Source organism: Oncorhynchus nerka, linkage group LG5, assembly GCF_034236695.1.
Source record: "Oncorhynchus nerka isolate Pitt River linkage group LG5, Oner_Uvic_2.0, whole genome shotgun sequence".
NCBI lineage: Eukaryota > Metazoa > Chordata > Actinopteri > Salmoniformes > Salmonidae > Oncorhynchus > Oncorhynchus nerka.
Window position 1 is genome coordinate 37,176,250 of NC_088400.1, and position 22,058 is coordinate 37,198,307.

At 41.6% G+C, this 22,058-nt stretch overlaps 1 protein-coding gene across 2 annotated transcripts in view; it reads left to right on the forward strand.

The window, feature by feature from the left end:
- Nucleotides 1-24: 24 nt before the first annotated feature.
- The window catches only part of LOC115129430 (large ribosomal subunit protein uL11m-like), a 79,089-nt gene continuing 57,055 nt past the window's right edge, over nt 25-22,058 (forward strand). For both annotated transcript variants that reach the window (XM_065018618.1, XM_065018617.1), the window contains exons 1-2: nt 25-3,357; nt 20,779-20,927. Coding sequence is in view for 1 of the 2 variants with exons in the window: in XM_065018617.1 (XP_064874689.1) it covers nt 20,813-20,927 (115 nt within the window). In the remaining variant the exon portion in view is untranslated. The remainder of the gene's footprint in view (nt 3,358-20,778; nt 20,928-22,058) is intronic.

A 22,058-nucleotide genomic window follows, 5' to 3' on the forward strand; every position in this document is an offset into this window, starting at 1 on the left:
TTACAATGACAGCCTGGGAACAATGGGTTAACTGCCTTGTTCAGGGGCAGAACGACAGATTTTTACCTTGTCAGCTCTGGGATTTGATCTAGCAACCTTTCAGTTACTGGCACAACGCTCTAACCACTAGGTTACTGCTGCCCCTTTAGATTGTGTGGTAAATATATTCTGTCTTTTGAATATGGATTCATCCAGTCCAATGGGATTACTGAGTTTTAACTGTCTTTCTCTATGTTGATCATTATTAAAGTGGCAATATGTAACTTTTTGGGCGACCTGACTAAATTTACATAGAAATGTGAGCTATAGATTTATCATTCTACTTGAAAGCGAAATGATTTCGGCATAGTGCAGTTTTAAGAGATTAACGACTAATTTGGATTTTGTAGCTGTGCTTAAGGATACCCAAGATAATCGATGCTGGTGGGAGGAGCTATAAAACAGACTGATTGTAATGGCTGGAATGGAGCTAGATGCAGACACCAACCCCTGGACCTTCTGGCAAAAAATCTAAACAATCAACAGAGACAAAACCAATAACATCATACCTGTGCTAAAGTCTCAAAACCAACTCATCGAAGACAACGAAACAAAAGCAATCCCATTCAGAAACCACCTACAAAATGTTCATTCTTGTCCCAACGATCCTCTCTTTGACAAAGACTGGAAAACCATCATCAACAGAGAAATGCAGAAAACCGTGTACACCTCAAATCCGACACCAGTAGACCATCCCCTCACCCGCTCTGTTAGCATTGAAGAAATCAATGCTAAAAAAACAAAGCACCAGGGGAAGACAACATTGACAGCACACTCATCAAACAAGCACCTGATGAATACCTGCACCTCCTTTCCAACCTCTTCACAGAATGTCTCACGGAAGGCTACTTTCCCCTACCTTGGAAATCTGCAGTTGTCACAATGATCCACAAACCTGGCAAAGACCCATACAACGTCACAAGTTATAGACCAATCAGCCTCCTCAGTCATGTCGGGAAGCTGTTTGAGAGAGTAATCACCCAAAGACTGAGCGGACACACCGAGGAAATGGGCCTCCTTGGAATCCACCAAGCTGGCTTCAGGAAAGCAAGATCAACCACCGATAAAATTCTAAGACTGTCAGAGGACATCCTTCGGAACTTCAAGAAAAAAAAACTTACCCTGGCAGTTTTCTTTGACATAGAGAAAGCATTTGACAAGATGTGGCACAATGGACTGTGTTACCGGCTCGCAGACTCCAATCTCAAACTACCGCTCTCCATCAGAAACATCATCACCAGCTTTCTCCATAACCGTACAATTAAAGTGAAGGTCTCCACAGCAATATCCTCACCTTTCACCCCGGAGGCAGGTGTCCCACAGGGGGCAGTTCTAAGCCAGCTACTCTTTCTACTATACATATCAGATATCTACTACCATCCACCCACCATAGGTCAAGTCTCACAGTTTGCCGATGACCTCTGCTACTGGTCCAGCTCCAAATGTCCTCAACTTGCTGCAAAAAAACTCCAGAAGTCTATTGAAAGGATCGAGTCATGGTCTAACATGTGGCGAGTAAAATTGAACCCACAAAAGACCCAATGTGTCCTCTTCACAAGAAGCACCAGCAAAAAAACAGGAAACCCATAGATCTCAAACTCTACGGTGAAACAATAAAAGTAGAAAAAGAAGCAAAATTCCTTGGAGTTACCTTCCAGAAGAACATGCACTGGACAATCCATATAGCGAACATAGAGCGAGAGAGGGACGAAAAAGACTAAACCACCTAAAAACGCTGTGCGGAAGAAAATATGGAGCCTCACCTCAGACAGTGATGGAAGTCTACATCAGCTACATCTGATCCCTCTTTGAATACGCCCTGCCAGCCTGGATAACAGCTTCACCTCACAGTGCTGAAATTCTACATCAGCTACATCTGATCCCTCTTTGAATACGCCCTGCCAGCCTGGATAACAGCTTCACCTCAGACAGTGCTGAAAGTCTACATCAGCTACATCCGACCCCTCTTTGAATACGCCCTGCCAGCCTGGATAACAGCTTCACCTCAGACAGTGCTGAAAGTCTGCATCAGCTACATCCGACCCCTCTTTGAATACGCCCTGCCAGCCTGGATAACAGCTTCACCTCAGACAGTGCTGAAAGTCTGCATCAGCTACATCCGACCCCTCTTTGAATACGCCCTGCCAGCCTTGATAACAGCTTCACCGCAGCAGATGAATCGGCTACAGATAGTCCTAAACATGGCAATAAAAATGGCTTACAGACTACCAAGATACATCCGCAACCACTATGTTAACAGCATATCTGGACTGACATCAATAAACATTAGACAGTCAATCATTGGCCAGAAGTTAATCAACAGAGCCACTCACAACACATCATTGAAGGAAGCCGTGGGACAGGCCAAATGGACCACAGATACACCCATGTCCATAATGCTGAAACTGACCTAGAAGAGGGGAAGAAAAAAAAAAGAAAAAAATATATATCACAACAACAAAAAAATAATCATTTGTGTATGTATGAACATGTGTAGATATATGTGAATGCACTCCTTAGCGCCCCCACCCCTCTCCCCATGCACAGTTGTGAGCTATAATTTTAATTATGTTTTTTTATCCCTTATTTTTTACTTTTTTATTTTATTTTAGATATTTTTTTTACTTCTATTTTTAAAGCAAAACACCACAAACTCATGTCGGGGAAAGCAAAAAGGCGAAACTGACCACACCCTCCTTCCTTGCTCCTGGCCTGCCCTGCCTCTTCCACCAATCCAATTGTTTCTTATGGACAGAAAAGAGCAGAGGCTCTGAGCTGTCCGATCAGGTCCATTGTCTACTTACTTACTGGAATGGAATTCTTGGAACTGAGTCAAATGTGGTTTCCATGTTTGTTTTTGATAACTTTCTAATTATTCCATTCAATACCAGCAATTACAATGAGCCCATTCGCCTATCAAATTCTATTAGTCATATACACATGTTAAGCAGATATTATTGCGGATGTAGCGAAATGCTTGTGTTTCTAGCCCAAACAGTGCAGTAATTTCTGTAACTATATCCTATAGTTATTCTTTGAATGAGCATGTATATGAAAATACTTATATATTCTTGATTTGATAGCATGTATTGTTGAGCTCAGTGATTTTGCTCAGCTCAAAGTAACACGTTTTTAGCGTTCCTCTGCTCTGCTGAAAGCTCTTGCCTGCAATGCGATTCTTCAGTTTCACTCCAACACATTAGGTGGCAGCATTGTTGGTGGCGCGCTCACACCAGTGAGTGTTTCGGTTTAATTCAAAATGGCTGCGCCCTGAGCATTAGTTGAAGGTGTCTGCTTTGAGCATTGAATAACGGGAAGGTACGGTAAAGGGGACTTTTTTCTTTCTTACATCTGTGTCTGCTAGCTAGCTTAGTCTTTGCAGTTTGTCATCTTGTTTTAATGTGTATACATACTATTTATCTAACGTTAGCTAGCAAACGATAGCTCCTATTCTGCAATGTACCTAGCAAAAAGAGGATATTAGCTAAATGTTGTGTGCGTCTTTGCACTGATGCTCAAACTGTTTTGTAATCACCTTTTCTATGGTTGGTGTCATGTGCCGGCCAGGAATTAGCAGGACCACAGTGTTTCAATTGTTTTGACGAGTAGATATGTGCATGGTTTGTCAATAATAAAATAAAACACACTTTACAGACGTCAAATCTTCAATCACAGTGACGTCACTCGAACTCTCCAGTACAGCAATGTACTAGTTATGTCTTCCGTCTATGAAGAGCTGAAGGGAATACAGAATGGCATTTGCACAAGAACGAACCACCTCTCCCGTCTCAGTAACTGTCTTCTTTCCTTCATTCTGCACTCATCTGATAACACTGGCAATGGTGGATGCCTATTGGGAATGAGCTTTTCTCTGCTTCCATGCACATTCTCATCAGTGTATATGAGGCAAAGGAGACGAGGAAGCCTGCGGTGTTTCCATTAGTTAGATTCCATAAAAAACATTTGGTCTGTTAAACGTTTTGCAACGGAAATCGTTTACCATTTTAGGGAGCAAACGAAACGGGGAGGGACCTACCTGAATTTGTCCTATAGAAACTTATTTGCTAAAGGTTTTCCGTTTGGAGTAAACTGTTTCAAGTGAAAAACATTTTGCAACAGAATCCGGCTAATGAATACACGTATAATGTGCACCCCTATTTATAATATTAGGTCTGAACAGGACCCCATGGGCTTGTTCATGTAATTGAAACAACATGCGCTGCAGATGTCAACTGGAGCTGCCCCTGAGGCCTCATTTTATAACCGCTGAGTACATTTCACACTAAACTTCTGCGTGCACCTTTTCAGAAAAGTCTGCGCACCTACCAAAATATTGAGGTTTATTAACTTGGTGCACGCCATTCATACGCATGTTTCCCGTAATAAACCAGTCATGTTGTAAAACTGTGCGTGGAAACGAGCATTGATACTCCACCTTTTATGGTGACAACGCCTTTATTTGCTGTATAATTTGGAACTATTGACGTTATGCCATGACACGCAAAATACGAATGAAATATTTCCGGGACCTTCACATTTTGTTGTGGTGCAGCTTGCATAACATTTTATTTCGTCCATGTACACCCAATACCCCACAATGACAGGGAAAATTTGTTTTGAAAGAAATGCAGATCTCATTTACATAAGTTTTCACACCACTGAGTCTGAACTTTGTAGAAGCACTTTTGTCGGCAATTACAGCTAGGTCTCTATGAACTTGCCACATCTTTTCAAAAATGTTCAAGCTCTGTTAAATTGGTGGTTGTTCATTGCTAGACTACAATTTTCAGGTCTTGCTATAGATTTTCATGTAGATTTTAAGTCAATTGTAACTCGGCCACTCAGGAACGTTCACTGTCTTCTTGGTAATCAACTCCATTGTAGATTTGTTCTTGTGTTTTAGGTTACTGTCTTGCTGTAACATTAATTAATCTCCCAGTGTCTGGTGGAAAGCACACTGAACCAGGTTTCCCTCTAGGTTTTTGCCTGTACTTAGCTCCATTCAGTTTATTTTTTTATCCTGAAAAACTTCCCGGTCCTTAACAATTACAATCATACCCATAACATGATGCAGCCACCACTATGCTTGAAAATATAGAGTGGCACTCAGTAATGTGTTTTATTGGATTTGCCCCAAACATACAACTTTGTATTCAGGACAAAAGCGTGAATTGCTTTGCCACATTTTTTGCAGTGCCTTGTTACAAACAGGATGCATTTTCTGGATTTAAAAAAATGATGTACAGGCTTCCTCCTCTTCACTCTGTCAATTAGTATTGTGGAGTAACTACAATGTTGTTGATCCATCCTCAGGTTAAAACTATCACAGCCATTTAAGTTCTAACTGTTTTAATCATCATTGGCCTCATGTTGAAATCCCTGAGCGGTTTCCTTCCTCTTCGGCAACTGAGTTGGGAAGGACGCCTGTGTCTTTGTTGTGACTGGGTGTATTGATGCACTATCCAAAGTGTAATTTAATAACTTCACCATGCTCAAAGGGATATTCAATGTCTGCTTTTTATTTTATTTTCATCCAACTACCAATAGGTGCAAGTCTTTGATAGGTATTGGAAAACCTCCCAGGTCTTTTTGGTTGAATCGGTTTTAAATTCACTGCTTGACTGAGGGTCTCGACAGAGAATTGTATGTGTGGAGTACAACAATTTTAGGTAGTCGTAAAAAAATATCATGTTAAACACTTGAGTCCATGCAACTTGTTAAGTACATTTTTATTCCTGAACTTATTTACGCTTGCCATTACAAAGCGTTTGAAAACTTATTGACTTAAGACATTTCCACTTTCTGTGTGTGTGTGAGAGAATCTTTATCAGTAATTTATGCTGTATCTGGATGAGGACTGTTTCTCTTTCAGACACTGACAATGGACCTGAATTAGAGGTCGACCAGTTATGATTTTTCATCGCCGATACCGATTATTGGAGGACCAAAAAATGCCGCTACCGATTTAATCAGACGATTTTAAAATTTGTAATAATGACAATTACAACAATACTGAATGAACACTAATTTGAATTTAATATAATGCATCAATAAAATCAATTTAGCCTCAAATAAATAATGAAACGTGTTCAATTTGGTTTACATAATGCAAAAACAAAGTGTTGGAAAAGAAAGTAAAAGTTTAATGCCAGCTAGCAACTTACCTTGGCTTACTGCATTCGTGTAACAGGCAGGCTCCTCGTGAGGCAGGTGGTTAGAGCGTTGGACTAGTTAACTGTAAGTTTGCAAGATTGAATCCCCGAGCTGACAAGGTAAAAATCTGTTCTGCCCCTGAACGAGGCAGTTAACCCACCGTTCCTAGGCCGTCATTGAAAATAAAAATGTGTTCTTAACTGACTTGCCTAGTTAAATAAAGATGAAATAATGGTAGAATTTTTGGGGGGCAAATCGGTGTCCACAAATACAGATTTCCGATTGTAATAACTTGAAATTGGCCCTAATTAATCGGCCATTCTGATTAATCAGTCGACCTCTACTATGCATTCATGCAGGTAGCGTTATCCTGGCATCCGTCAAACCCAGATTCATCTATCTGACTGCCAGATGGTGAAGAGTGATTCTTCACTCCAGAGAACGCGTTTCCACTGCTCCAGAGTCCAATGGTGGCGTGCTTTTTACCGCCCCAGCCGATGCTTGGCATTGCTCATGGTAATTTTATGCCTGTGTGCAAGTGCGGCTGCTCGACTATGGAAACCAATTTCATGAAGTTCCTGACGAACAGTTCTTGTATTAACGTTACTTCCAGAGGCAGTTTGGAACTCGGTGGTGAGTGTTGCAACCGAGGACAGACGATTTTTACGCACTGCACGCTTCAGCACTCGGCGGTCCCGTTCTGTGAGCTTGTGAGGCCTACCACTTCGCGGCTGAGCCGTTGTTGTTCTTAGACGTTTCCACTTCAATAACAGCACTTACAGTTGAAAGTCACTGAGCTCTTCAGTAAAGCCATTCTACTGCCAATGTTTGTCTATGGAGTTTGCATGGCTGTGTGCTCGATTTGATATACGTCAGCAATGGGTGCGGTTGAATCCACTAATTTTGAACGGATGTCCACATACTTCTGTGTGAGATTTATTTATATATATATATGTGTGTTTTTGTTCAGTATAGATCAGCTGTTAAATTCAACTGTATATCGGTATTATAAACTGCTGCTTATGATAGTAAATATAGGCTAGACGTATTTACTAGGCTACTAGGGTCCAATTAAATGAGATGCACATGGTCATTTGTTGAAGGCTATGGCTTCTTTGGGAATATGAACCTATCACAACCAGAAAAGGTGAGGAATATATTCTGCAATGGTTATGAAAATTAAAGGAAAAAGATTCTTATGTCAAATTATTTTGGATTTTTGCTCTTCTCACTAGTGGTATATTGCTGCGTTCTGTTTGTTTTTTGTATGAATAAGCTTTTATAACCCCATTTTTGCACAAAATACTTACTTTCCAGCTTGCAATACAATATTTCAACCACTAGCAGATGTGAGTACGCATGGTCTAAAGTTTGCTGTGAGGTGAGCACATTCTTACGTCAAGTAAAATTTGTATAAATGCCAACTTTTGCATGAACTTGCGCGCACACACATTTTGGGGTATATTTGTACTTAAGCATGGTTTTATAAATGAGGCCCCTGAAAATGATCAGAGGCCCGTCAGCCCAGTTTCTAGCCAGTCTTAGCAGCAGCTGCCTGACATGATCACTATTTTGAGATTTCAGCTTTATCAATATTACGTTTGGGCTTGGTAGAGTGATCTACTGTATAGCCTTGTCTAGACATTGTCAGTTAGCATTTTGTGAGCATTTCTCCAAGACTTTACTTATTGAGTTCTTTGTCTGGCCTTGAGAATTGTTGGCAAATCTGATGGCCGAATGGTAAATAACATCTAGCCCCTCGAGAGCACCCTTACCTGCCGATCTATAAATGATGTCTGCGTAATCTAGCATGGGTAGGATGGTCATCTGAATCAGGGTTAGTTTGGCAGCTGGGGTCAAAGAGGAGCAATTACGATAGAGGAAACCAAGCCTAGATTTAACTTTAGCCTGCAGCTTTGATATGTGCTGAAAGGAGGACAGTGCACCGTCTAGCCGTACTTGTATGAGGTGATTACCTCAAGCTCTCAACCCTCAGAGGTAGTAATAACACCTGTGGGAAGAGGGGCATTCTTCTTACCAAACCACATGTTCGAAACACCTCCAAAACAAAGGTTAAGGGTAGAGAATGCTTGTTGGACACTAAGAAAGCTTTGTTGCAAAGCAGGCAGGCAGTGACTGAGACAACAGATTTTCTGACTTTATACACTGCACTCTTTGAGAGAGGTAGTTAGCAAACCAGGCCAAAGACCCCTCCGACACCAATACTCCTTCGCCGGCCCACAAGCATGGAATAGTCTATCGTATCAAAAGCTTTGGCCAAGTCCATAAAAATAGCTGCACAATATAGCCTAGAGGGGCAATGGTGACATCATTGACGACCTTTAAGGTTGCAGTGACACATCCACAACCTGAGCGGGAACCAGATTGCATACCAGAGAGATTACCAGAGGTGGGACCAAGTCAATGTTTTTCAAGTCACAAGTAAGTCTCAAGTCTTAGCATTCAAGTCAAGACAGGCAAGTCCGAGTCATCTCAAGTCCTAAACAAGTCATAATGTGCTCTTCACCAAATGTAATACCATTTCTTATTTAACAAGAGTAATAGTATATTACATTTATGCAAATCATGAATGCTTTTATAAATATGTATTACTTCCCAAAAACATTATTTCCATGGAAATACATGGGTAGCCATGAGAAGAGAAAACAAAATATTGTAGGTCTCTCTCTCTCTCCAGATATACTCTAGACACCTAAAATAATCCTGCCGTAAAGTTACAATCATTTACTAAAAGGTACATCTAAACAACTGATACTGAACTTCAAGTAGGCCTACAATTTGAACACTGGCCTGAATGTCTGAGAAAAAAATACAGATCCCAAAGATGGGAGATAAAACCTAGAACATGGAGACGTGTGTGTGTAATGCATAAACAGTTTCATTTTTTCTCTTATCTCCGGGCCCTATGATGCATTGCATTTGCAAAAGACCAAATTCGATAAAAGTCTGTCAGTCATTTGTGCACGATGAGGCCGCGGTATGATGCCACCATGGCTGAAGACACGCTCCACCGGAGCACTGGAGGCACTGCCAAGACCCTGATGGCCGCTCGGGACAGTGAAGGAAGAGCCTTCCTGTTCATTGCCCAGAAAAAAGAGGACATTCTGTCCTTCGCATATGTCAAGGTAGTGACTTAACTGTAGTGCTGGAGTTATCCCAACAGTTTCCTTCTGCCTCTTACAGTATGCTGCAAACGGCCCTTCTTCTTGTCTAAGACTATGGTCCTCTCGCTCTTCCTCATCAACAAGCTTGCTCAGTCCCTGTAGCATCTTGCAGAATCAGTTCTGGCAAAACATGTAAAAGCAGAAACAAAAAGGCCAGTATTAGAGTATTGGTGATGCAGTGGGTTAAACTGAAAAAGTATTATTGTTGCAGTCAATTGGATTAAATTATGAGAAGTTACATTAAACTCAATATTTACCTTTCACTCTTTGTGCCACCTCCTCCTTGACCAGCACATGGTGGTCCACCCACATCAGAGAAAAAGCCAGATCCAAGGCAGCTGCTTTGAGGTAGACTGGATCTGAAAAGGGGGCAGTGATTCCATCTTGTGTCCTGGCCATTTTCACATGGAAGATTCCAAGAAATATTTTGTTCATGGATGCCTGGAGACTTCTGACCATGCCGCTCAGGAAATGGACTTGAGGCTTCCGCTGCTCCAGGTGGTGATTCAGGGATAGGACCGAGGGAACCCCCTCCCCCTGTGTCATATCTGTTGCTTCTCCAAATGGCCTCAGGATGTCCACCAACTCCTTCAACTTATTCCACTCCCATACTGTGAACAACAACTCTGTGTGCCCAGCCTTTTCTAGAACATGACTGAGCTTTTGATGGTCACATGTCTGTGTTGAGTTCCACCTTGTGTTGACAGCAGCAGGGATGCCTCTTTCCCCAAATTCAGCCTCAAACACCTCTTTGAATGTTGTACTTGTATGTAGCAGTGAGCTGATTTTTGATAACTTTGAAAGAGAGAGTCATCACTTTTGTTTCTTTCAAGCAGTCTCCCACCACCAGCTGGAGAGTGTGGGCTAAACACTGCAAGCACAGTTTTTTTTTTTGCAATAGCAGCAGCAACTGTTTGCTGGTCTTCCAGGTTTGGGTCATTCCAGAGCTCTGGGTCATCAAGGTGACCTTCGTCATGTACTTCATCTTCTTGTTCAATGGGGAAGCACAACGTGAATCCTTTTCTCATGTTGGTAGCATTGTCACTAATGATATAGTCCTAATTTATCTTTAATGCTGTACTCACCACATATGGCCTCAAATTTCTCACAGATTATTTTGGCCTTGTGTGGTCACAGGAAGCAGTCACGGGCCAAGCGATTGAACTTGAGCTGTATCCTCTCTCCATCTTTCTCCATACAGTTCAGTGACACCAAGGAACCCCCTCGTCTTTCAGTGGACATTTGTCCACTGTCACTGAAACATGGTCGGTGTTCAGTTTTGAACATCTCTCTGTAACGAGGTTCTCTACTTTTTGATGTCAATGTTCTACGACATACTGGGCTGTGCTTACTGTCAACCACTGACAGAAAGTGACAAACTCTTGTTTTCCACAATAGACAGAGGCAAATTGCAATCGATAACCAGGTCGGACATTATTGCATTGTTGAAAGCTTTCTGCTGTTCATGATTCATGCTGTACTGCCCTACACGGGTCTCCATGAACTGTGAGATTGGAGACTGTTGGTTCACTTGTGACATGTTTGTTCATCTGGTTTTGTTCAAATCTGTAAGCATAACAAAACAAAAAAAAGTTGAGCGGGGCAGTAGCACAATCTTGCCTGGTCTCAATCTTGGGTGTAATGATCACGTTCCTGCACTGGCTGACTCTGGAGGCTCATTGATTTAATGTTATGTTAGCCTACATGCTATACTAGCAAAGTTAGATATAGCTGTTGGCTATATTAGCCACGACTTACCGTTCTTTGTGCAGCATCAAATGTCAAACAAAGCTGGAAGTTGTTGCGCCTCACTCTGTAATTTTCTTCCCGCATGTTTTGCAAGTTGCAATCTGTGTTTTGTTGACTACAGCGTAGTCTGTTGATAGCCAAAATGATTATTTTCGGATAATCTTTCTAATGGCTCAATCTGAATTGACCCGCTGACGTTCCTCTGCACTGCCACGCACAACTTTTTCTCCGCTCAAACTTAAATCCGTTAAAGGAAGAGTTGATACACTGCACACTTTTTTTCCCCCTCTTTTTTTTTCTTAACGGCATCATTTTTTATATTTGGGCTTGGAGGGTATCAAGTCAGGTCTAGTCATAAGGCTCAAGTCCAAGTCAAGTCACGAGTCATTGGTGTTAGTCTAGTTGCAAGTCATCATATTTGGGACTCTAGTCCAACCTCTGGAGAATACTATAGACATCAAGAAAGCCAGTCAGTTGTTTATTGACAAGTTTTTCCAACTCTTTTGATAAACAGGGCAAACTAGAAATAGGCCTATAACAGTTAGGATCAGCTTGATCTCCCCCTTTAAATAAGGGTTGAACTGTGGCTGCCTTCCAAGCAATGGGAACCTCCCCAGAAAGGAGAGAGAGGCTTGGCGTTGATAGGAGCGGCAACCTTGAAGAAGAAAGGGTCTAAACCATCTGACCCAGATTGATTTTTTTGGGTCAAGTTTAAAGAGCTCCTTTAGCACCTCGGACTCAGTGACTGCCTGCAGGGAGAAACTTTGTAGCGGGGCAGGGTGAGAAGCATCGGGGATAGTCGCATTAGAAGGGGTGGGAGATGAGGATATGTTGGACGTGCAAGGAGGCATGGCTGAGTCAAATGGGAATCCTGACTTAATGAAGTTGTGATTTAAAGAGCTCAGCCATGTGCTTCTTGTCAGTAACAATCACATCATCAACATTAAGGGACATGGGCAGCTGTGAGGAAGAGGGTTTATTCTCCAGGTCTTTAACCGTTTTCCAGAACTTCTTGGGGTTAGATCCACAGAGCGAGAACTGCTCCTTAAAGTAACTAACTTTGGCCTTCCGGATAACGTGAGTGCACTTATTTCTCATTTGCCTGAACGATAGCCAGTTCATGAAGGAAGGCATACTCATGAAAGTTTTTTAGCAAGCGTCTATGACAAATCAGGACAGGTAGTTTCACTGAGCCATTACGAACACAGGCTGTAAAACAGTGATCACTAAGGTCATTACAGAAAACACCAGACTGATACCTATCAGGATTATCTTGGACTTCGCCATCAATTGTCATCTGAAGTTTTGGCATCTTCCATAAATTGTGGCCATGAATCGGCCATAGAAATAGTTAGAAAGAATAAGATGACCCTCCGCACGGAAATTTGGATAACTATTGGAAGATGGTGTATATGCGTTTTTCTATTGTTATGGAAACAGTGCAGCCTCTGGTAGGTAGGCGGCTGGCAGGCTTCAGCTGCGGTACAGCAAAGCCAAGTCAGCCCGTGCTTATGGGGGAAGTGAAATGATGAGCAAAATCGTTGTAGCCTATGAACATGCACGCTGCAAATTCATGCACGCTGCATTTTCCTTATCTGGATAGACACTTGTGGTTTCTAGCTAACGTTACACCAATCAACGCAGTGGCGTGTGTAGTGAAGCAATTTTAGTGGTCAAAACCATTCCTCTGTGGGCAATGGGGGGGGAGTAGGTTAACAAAATGCTATCATATCACACAATTATACCATTTATAAAATGGTCATATACAAACATTGCCACATCCCACGAATCCCAGTTCCTGTTGCGTCATGATGATGGCAAAGTCAGGATTTGGTGTAAACAGCATGAGCCCATGGCCCCATCCTGCGTGATGTCAATTGTTTCAGCTGGTGGCGTAATGGCACACGTTAGGGTCCCTTAATACCAATTTAGCAACGTCTGAATTCCACACCGTATCAAAGTCGTTGCTGACCAGATGCATCCCTTCATGGCTACATGGGGGTTCGACACAGTACTAGATGGGTGTACTTAATAAACTGGCCACTTGAGTGTTTTTTTTAAAGTATTTTTGTAAATAATTCCTCTTAAGGATAGGCCCCCTTTTTAAATTTTCGCCTAAAATGACATACCCAAATCTAACTGCCTGTAGCTCAGGCCCTGAAGCAAAGATATGCATATTCTTGATACCATTTGAAACGAAACACTTTGAAGTTTTTCAAAAAATGTGAAATGAATGTAGGAGAATATAACACATTAGATCTGGTCTGGTACAAAGAAAAAAACTGCCGTTTGTATTTTTTCTTGTACCATCTTTGAAATGCAAGAGAAAGGCCATAATGTATTTTATTTTTCTGTTATTTTACCAGGTAAGTTGACTGAGAACACATTCTCATTTGCAGCAACAACCTGGGGAATAGTTACAGGGGAGAGGGGGATGAATGAGCCAATTGTAAACTGGGGATTATTAGGTGAACGTGATGGTTTGAGAGCCAGATTGGGAATTTAGCCAGGACACCAGGGTTAACACCCCTACTCTTACGATAAGTGCCATGGGATCTTTAATGACCTCAGCGAGTCAGGACACCCGTTTAACGTCCCATCCGAAAGTCTGCACCCTACACAGGGCAGTGTCCCCAATCCCCCTGGGGCATTGGGATATTTTTTTAGACCAGAGGAAAGAGTGCCTCCTACTGGCCCTCCAACACCACTTCCAGCAGCATCTGGTCTCCCATCCAGGGACTGACCAGGACCCAACCCTGCTTAGCTTCAGAAGCCAGCCAGCAGTGGTATGCAGGGTGGTATGCCAGCCCAGGTGCAGTTTAGATTTTGTCCTCTAGATTGCAGCAGTGTATGTGCAAAGTTTAAGACTGATCCAATGAAGCATTGCATTTCTGATCAAAATGTTGTATCAAGACTTCCCAAATATGCCTAATTTGTTTATTAATAACTTTTCATGTTCAAAACTGTGCACTCTCCTCAAACAATAGCATGCTATTCTTTCACTGTAATAGCTACTGTAAATTGGACAGTGCAGTTGGATTAACAATAATTTAAGTTTTCTGCCAATATCAGATATGTCCATGTCGTGGGAAATGTTCTTGTTACTTACAACCTCATACTAATTGCATTAGCCTACATTAGCTCAACCGCAGGGGACTCACCCGTCCTTTAGAAGTTTTAGCTAGGCAAGTCAGGTAAGAACACATTTTTGTTTACAATAACTGCCTACCCCGGCCAAACCCTAACCCGGACTATGCTGGGCCAATTGTGCACCACCCTATGGGACTCCCAATCACGGCCGGTTGTGATACAGCCTGGAATCGAACCAAGGTCTGTAGTGACGCCTCTAGCACTGAGATGCAGTACCTTTGACAGCTGAGCCGTGTGTGTGTGTGTGTGTGTGTGTGTGCGCACATTATATAAATAAAAATAGACTGGCAAAAAATAAGTCAACATTGACAAATGTTCGGGTAAAAAAAAAAACAAGTGGAGGTGCAGAAACACAAGTTTGACCCCCGTTTTTAATTTTCTCCAGGCAGCCAAGTGAACACAAGGCTTTGGCTCATCTCAGTTGCGTAGAGTAATAACTTTGCAGCTGTTTCTGATTAATAAACATGCTGGTGTGTGGTAACGTTTCAACTAAAACCCAGCCCTGAAACAAAATTTAGGCAGAAAAATAATTTGTATGCCGTATCATAGGAAAAGACACTGCATACACACGGATTTGCATGAAGTGAGCAGTTTGGATTTCTCACTTCATGCCCAAATATATCATACTTTGACTAAAACGAAGAATCGTTGATTTAAACCGTTGTGCAACCTCATGGGTAAGCTCTGGCCATAGTCTTTCAGTTTGAAAAGGGGAATTTGTAAGTCAAATTTTCTCTGTGAACGTGTCTGCTTTAATTGACATGTTTAGTTTTGTTCTTCATCTTGTCTATGTTCCTATCAGTATCGATCAGAACTTCAAGACCTCCTTTGCATTTGATTGACAGGCTAAACTATATTAATCTCATCCAGACCTATGGTGTGATTCATTGGGGTTCTATTGACTTTGGTGACAATTCATTGCTGTGCATAACATCACAATGTTTGACAGAGGACATGTAAGGCCTGTGTCCCTTGACTGATTACGAAGGCTGAGGGTACAAGGCCCCAAGCCTCTGTGTGTTTGCAGAAATATCTTCAAATTATGTCCCAATTTGACTGTTGTTCAATAAGAGGTTGATGCTTTCTTTTGTGATCAATGTTTGGCTAGGAAAAGAAAGTCGATTCCTAATTTGTTATTGATTATCCAGTCTCAAGTGTTTTAGCATGCTCATCAATGGTAGGTTGGCTCTAGAAGCACAGCAGGTGCAGAAATAGCAATACACATATCACCTCCCAATAATGTATCAGCTACATGTCTCCTAGAGAATATTGAGTTACAAAGAGCGGTATGATTTAGGAATGCAAAATGCAGTATTGTGAAATGTTGTCAGTTGTTGCCGTTATCTAGGTCAGTACTTCACGGCACTCTGTGCTTGGCCTTCTGATGAACAATTGAATTTTTAGCGGGAACTGCTGTTTTCATTATTCATACTCGGGCTTGGGTCGTGGTGCATTAAAGCATGACACGGTCACTTCCTCACTCTGCAAATGTTATTCCCGAACTCCCATATTTGGAGTACTAACTCCACATTTGCTGCCATTTCAAATGATTGTCTAGTGTATTTTACCATAATTCCACATCTTGCCTTGCATGTCTGCGTTTGTGTTAGGATGATGGTCCATTTATATATAAAAAAAGAGAGAAAAAAGGAATATAACTCCTAAGGCAGTTTGTCAGTTTCCTCAGTTTTTTGTTAATTTATTTTAATTTCTCTGTACTTTTTCTTTTATCGTTGCTTTTTCCCCCCACCTGAAATTGGGCAGATTACCCTGCTCATCTATGAATGCTGGACTCCTCTCTTTCTGACTCGCTCCCTAATCAATTTGAACTGCTACATGATTATTTTACAGTGGAATTACACGTTATGTGAGTAGCATGAAATTGACTGCCGAAATGTAGTGGCTGACCTGAGTAACATTTTCAAGGGCTAGAGTAGAGTTCTTAAAACCAAAATAATATTTGTGTTGCCCCACATTTAGCGACCCAGTTTGAATTCCGTTAACATTCTTACTAAGCCTCAAAATTGCTTTTAATTTAAGGACGATTCTGTGGAAAAGTCAACCTAGGCATCCCCAAATAAGGTTAGCATTTTCCGAATGATACCACGTTCATAATTGTCCTTAAGGTACAGTTAGAGTTCAGGCTTTATTTTAAATGTTTAAGTAGGACATTTTATGGATTTTGACTGTTAAGGATTAGGATGCCAAGTCTCAAAGGCGCCTCAGATTTTTTTGTGTTTTACAGTCTTGTAAAGGTGACTGGGACAGGCAGTCTAACATCCATGTTTTGGAGGATATATATATTTTTATTTTTATTTTACGTGCTCCTTACTTTCAATCATCTTGAAACTTTCTATGTAAAGCTGGCTTTCATCAATGTTTTAATATGGTCTATAATTGTTTTCTCTCTCTTCATAAAAAATGTCCATTCACCACATTTTGTGTGCTTGTTCTGAAATGTATTCGTCAGGCTTTTACTGACGCAACTGATAATGTTATTTTGGAAAATGTATGCTGAAATGAATTTCTCATACGTGGCAGTACTAGATAAGTGTTTATCAACGATTTGTGAATAGTCCTGGAGTGTCTTTTTCAACTGAAAGCTCCCCAAAATATACTGACTTCATCCAGTGTCCAGAAAAGTGAATTGGTAGTGTACAGTAGGCACATGTATAGTGGGTTGAAATTAGGGACACCCTTAACAAAGATGCGCAATAATGATTGTATAAAATAAATGATTCCAATACTGAGCTATATTGTATGGTCAACATTTTGGGGAAATTATGTTATGCTAATACATTTGCTCAGAAAGAGATTTTGTTTAACAAGTAATACTTTTTTTCCTCAAAGGTAGGGGTCAAAAATGATTAACACCCCTAAAAGTTGAAAAGTAGTCAAGTTTACTATTTGGTCCCATATTCCTGTAACGCAATGACTACATCCATACAGAGGGTCAAAGATCATACCCCCAAGACATGCTAATCTCCCCTGTTATTGGTAATGGTGAGAGGTTAGCATGTTTTGGGGGGTATGACCTTTTGAGCCTCTAACTTTCTCACTCATCTGTAATCATTGTAGCATCCACATTAATGTAGAGGTGTTTAGAAATAGCCTGTTTATAATAAAAGTCATTCCAAAATGACACTACATTATTTTTCAATTCTATTGGGCACAAATGATCTGAAACGCAACCAAAACAAGCTGCAAATTCTTCCAGCAAGTTTGCAGTCACACGCTTGATGTTGTCCTTGCACGTTACTGTAGGAATATGGGACCAAATACTAAATATTTTCTTATTTTCTAAGAATCTTTCAGGGGTGACCCCTACATTTTTGAGGAAAAGTATTACTTGTTCAACAAAATCTCTTACTCTGAGCAATTGTTTTAGTATGAAAAGAATGGGAAAATATTTCTCAGTATTTGAATTATTTTATACAGTCATTATTGCTCATCTTTATCACGGGTGTGAATAATTTAGGATCCCGCTATATTGTCTAATTTGGGTAATTTGTTACAATATTTCAGAAAAATCGTCATGCAAAAAAGTTGTATTTGTGTCTAGCTTCAACTGGTAAAGGTTCATTTTTATATGTATAAAGATAGAAAAATGAATACTTGTAAGGGTGTGGTGTATGGCCTTGTATACTATTCCGGCTGCCTGTAATTATGCAATTCTAGGTACTATACCATCTGCTGACATTTTTAAAAACCTTCCAAATGACAAATGTGTTATGATATATTTTGACCAAGACATTTGAATGTCCATTCCTTCTAAAATTGCTATCCATGATTTGATCTAAGACTTACAACCTCAGACGTTTGCTAATGTGTTCAGTCTCCCCAAAAAGCTTGTCCGTTTCATGTAACGTCCATAACACTTCTTATTTGCTTAATTTCTCAAATATTTAGAAGTCTGCTTATTTGGGTATACTGTACACAGTGCCTTCAGAAAGAATTCACACGCCTTGACTTTTTCCACATTTGGTAGTCTTACAGCCTGAATTTAAAATGGATCAAGTAACAAAAAAATGTGCCCGGCCTACACACAATACTCCATGACAAAGTGGCATTATGTCGTTTTGAAGTTTTTACAGATTAATAAACAATGAAAAGTTTAAATATCTTGAGTCAAGTTCAGGAGTAATTACGTGCATAACAAGTCTCATAATAAGTTCCATGGACACACAGTGTGCAATAAGTGTTTGACATGATTTTTGAATGTCTACCTCATCTCTGTACCACACACACACACAATTATCTGTAAGGTCCTTCAGTCCAGCATTGAAATTCCAACACAGATTCAATTATAAAGACCAGGAAGGTTTTCCAATACCTCGCAAAGAAGGTCACCTATTGGTAGATGTGTAAAAAAATATATATATATTATTGTGTGTGTATAAAAATAGGTATGTCTGTCCTCTGTTGCAACACTCACTCCGAAGTTCCAAATGACCTCTGGAAGCAACGTTAGCACAATAACTGTTTGTCGGGAGCTTCATGAAATAGGTTTCCATGGCCGAGCAGCCACACACAAGCCTAAAATCCCAATGCCAATGCCAACGTTGGTTAGAGTGGTGTACAGCTCGCCGCCATTGGACTCTGGAGCAGTGGAAACACGTTCTCTGGAGTGACGAATCACGCTTCACCCTCTGGCAGTCCTACAGACAAATCTTGGATTGGTGGATGCCAGGAGAACGCTACCTGCCCGAATGCATAGTGCAAACTGTAAAGTTTGGTGGAGGAGGAATAATGGTTTGGGGCTGTTTTTTCATGTTTTGGGCAAGGCCCCTTAGTTCCAGTGAAGGGAAATCTTCACGCTATAGCATACAATCATATTTACATTCCATACGATTCTGTGCTTCCAACATTGTGGCAACAGTTTGGGGAAGGCCCATTCCTGTTTCAGCATGACAATGCTCCCGTGCACAAAGCGAGGTCCATACAGACATGGTTTGTCGGAATCGGTGTGGAAGAACTTGACTGGCCTGCACAGAGCCCTGACCTCAACCCCATCAAACACCTTTGGGATGAATTGGAATGCCGACTGCGAGCCAGGCCTAATTCTCGTGTGGCTGAATGGAAGCGAATCCCTGCAACACTTCCAACATTAGTGGAAAGCCTCCCAGAAGAGTGGATGGGGGCTGTTATAGCAGTAAATGGGAGGGTTCAACTCCATATTAATACCCATGATTTTGGAATGAGATGTTCTATGAGCAGGTGTCCACATACTCTTGGTCATGTAGTGTATATTAGTGTTTTTCTTTTTATCAAATGTTTAGAATTTTTCTTCCACTTTGACATTAGAGTATTTTGTGTAGATCGTTGACAAGAAGACAATTAAATCCATTTTAATCCCACTTTGTAACAACAGAATGTGGAAAAAGTCAATAGGTGTGAATACTTCCTGAAGGCACGGTACACTTCCCTCAAGGGGTACTATCGACACACATCAGTTTTAATTTCTATTTTGCTTAACCATTCCGTGAGACATTAAAGTTTAGATTTTGCGTGCAAATGTGAAGTCCATAACGCTGAAATTGCCCTTAAACAAACCCAGCTGCAGTATATAGAACAACAACTTCACATTGGTAACTTCTTCTTTGGATCACCAAAAGTGCCCCGCTATGTCTTTTTAGGTTGGGCAAAAAATTTGATCAACAAGAGCAGACCCAAACGGAATTGTTTTTACGTCTCCTCTCCACTCCTTCGAAGTTCTAACTTTTATTGAATGCAGGTCTCACCCAATTCCACCCGGCTAAACCTTAGCTCCCTACTTGTCTCTTGTGTACACCCATTGATCTTTGGGTTTTACACCTGTGGTCTTTTCCAAGTGGGCATTACAGTCTACAGGCTTGCTATTTATGTGTTCTGGCTCTTTCTGCGGAGCAGGGCAAAGAGTTCAGCCCACTCTCCCCACTCCGCTAATTGACTGGTAATTTGGTAAATGCATTTGAAGGTGGAATGAAAAAGAAGACCCCTCTCTGCCCTTACTGTAGAGTGACGATGCTTATCCACCTGACCTTGCCTTGGCTAGGTTCCAAATGACCCCTTTACCTCTGCTGATGGGATCAGTACAGAGACATATGATGGAACTGAGTCCTACAGCTTACTATGGTTCTGTACTGGTTCGGTGATGGTATCAGATTAGATACAGTGGAGACATTTGGACTGCAACCCATGTTTAATCTCAGAATCCCTCAATCCAGCGAGTACTAAGGGTCCTTCTCCCAAGGCCTTGCTTTTCACCTAGACACACTGATCCACACAACGCCCTCCAGGTGACTTGCAGGGAGATCGAAGGCAAATTCCTTTTTAAATTACTAGACTGCTATGAAATAGAAACCCTCGGGCTAAACCCGGGTTGTCTTCTATCGATTAGACTGTGTGATATTTTAATGAGCCCATCATGTTTGTAAATTAGTTGTTTTAAGGTGATGTCTTTTGAAGTTAATAGCTTTTGTCTGCTCAAATTTCTTACACTGTAGTTTCTCTCTGCTTACAGACGGACGGATAGACGGCGTTCCATACAGAACGGGATGTCCAAGATCTCCAAGGCCGTGAAGAAGGTGGACATGGAGGGCGTGATCCGGGCCATCGTGAGGTTAGGACAGGCGGCTCCCGGACCTCCTCCTGGGTCCTGTCCTGGGACAGGTAAACTTACTGCTCAGACTCCACTTCCTGTCTCACCTATTCTATTTCCCTTCAAACAAGAAGAGAAACTCTGTGTCAGATCCTTAACATGTCTTCTCTTGAATGTCTTGGAGTGTCAGGCTCTTGTGCATCAGTTGGTGGTTGCTCTTGAAATATACTTTGGAAGTTCCTGCCAAAAAGAAAGTGTTGGGTCCTTTTGAGGGTTGAGCTATGATGAATGATTTAGGCTTCCTTCTGTTAAGTTTCTCCCTCTCCCACACTGTGGGGGTTGGAGAGCTCAGGAAAATATGCCTTTGTGTGGTAGAGAGAGCTGTAATGAGGTGGGATGAGTTGCATCCAGGCAAAGCCGAGCCGTATGTTTGTCTAAAGGTACTCTCTTAGTGGTTTCGTATGCCATATGTCAGTGTTGCGGCATGCCATGCCAGTGTTTTTCTTTACTCCCTTGCTCCATCAAGCGCTGTGTGTGTGTGTGTGTGTGTGTGTGTGTGTGTGTGTGTGTGTGTGTGTGTGTAAACGGTAAATGAGTGCCAGTCGGCAGCCACTAGGCTTTAGGCACCGGCCTTGGCCCTTAAATTTCCCTCTCTCCTCTTTCCCTGCCCTTCTGACTAACCACCCCTGACAGGGGAAGCGCAGAGAGGTAGGCTGTCGGCTGCGGGGCAAATTTAAACAAACGAGAGAAATAAAAGGGGACGCAAGATACAAAAGGGAAGAACTGACAGCTTTGGTGGGGGAGAATAATTACAGTCCATAGTGAAATTAGCACACTCCAATGAGGGAGGGAAAAGAGCGTGACCACTAATATCTCTTCAGGACCTCAGGAAGATGCTGAGGATTGTACATGGGGCTTAACAGGTGTAACAAATTCAAGGAAGTAGTCATTTTCTGCAGCTGTTTCCGATGCAGTTACTGCTTTTTATATCAGAAATATGAGAGACTTGGCCAACTGGGAGTGCATCCAGAATGCGTAGTTTAGAAATGGAGAGAGAGTAAGGGAGCGAGAGATGAAAGAGCGAGAGAGCGAAGCGGACTCCCGGTCTACTGAACTGAACACATCTCCGACGTTTCCCCGTCTCTCTCAAAACTACAGAGAAACTCCCTGGAGGAATGGCTTTACTGGTAACTGTGTGTGTG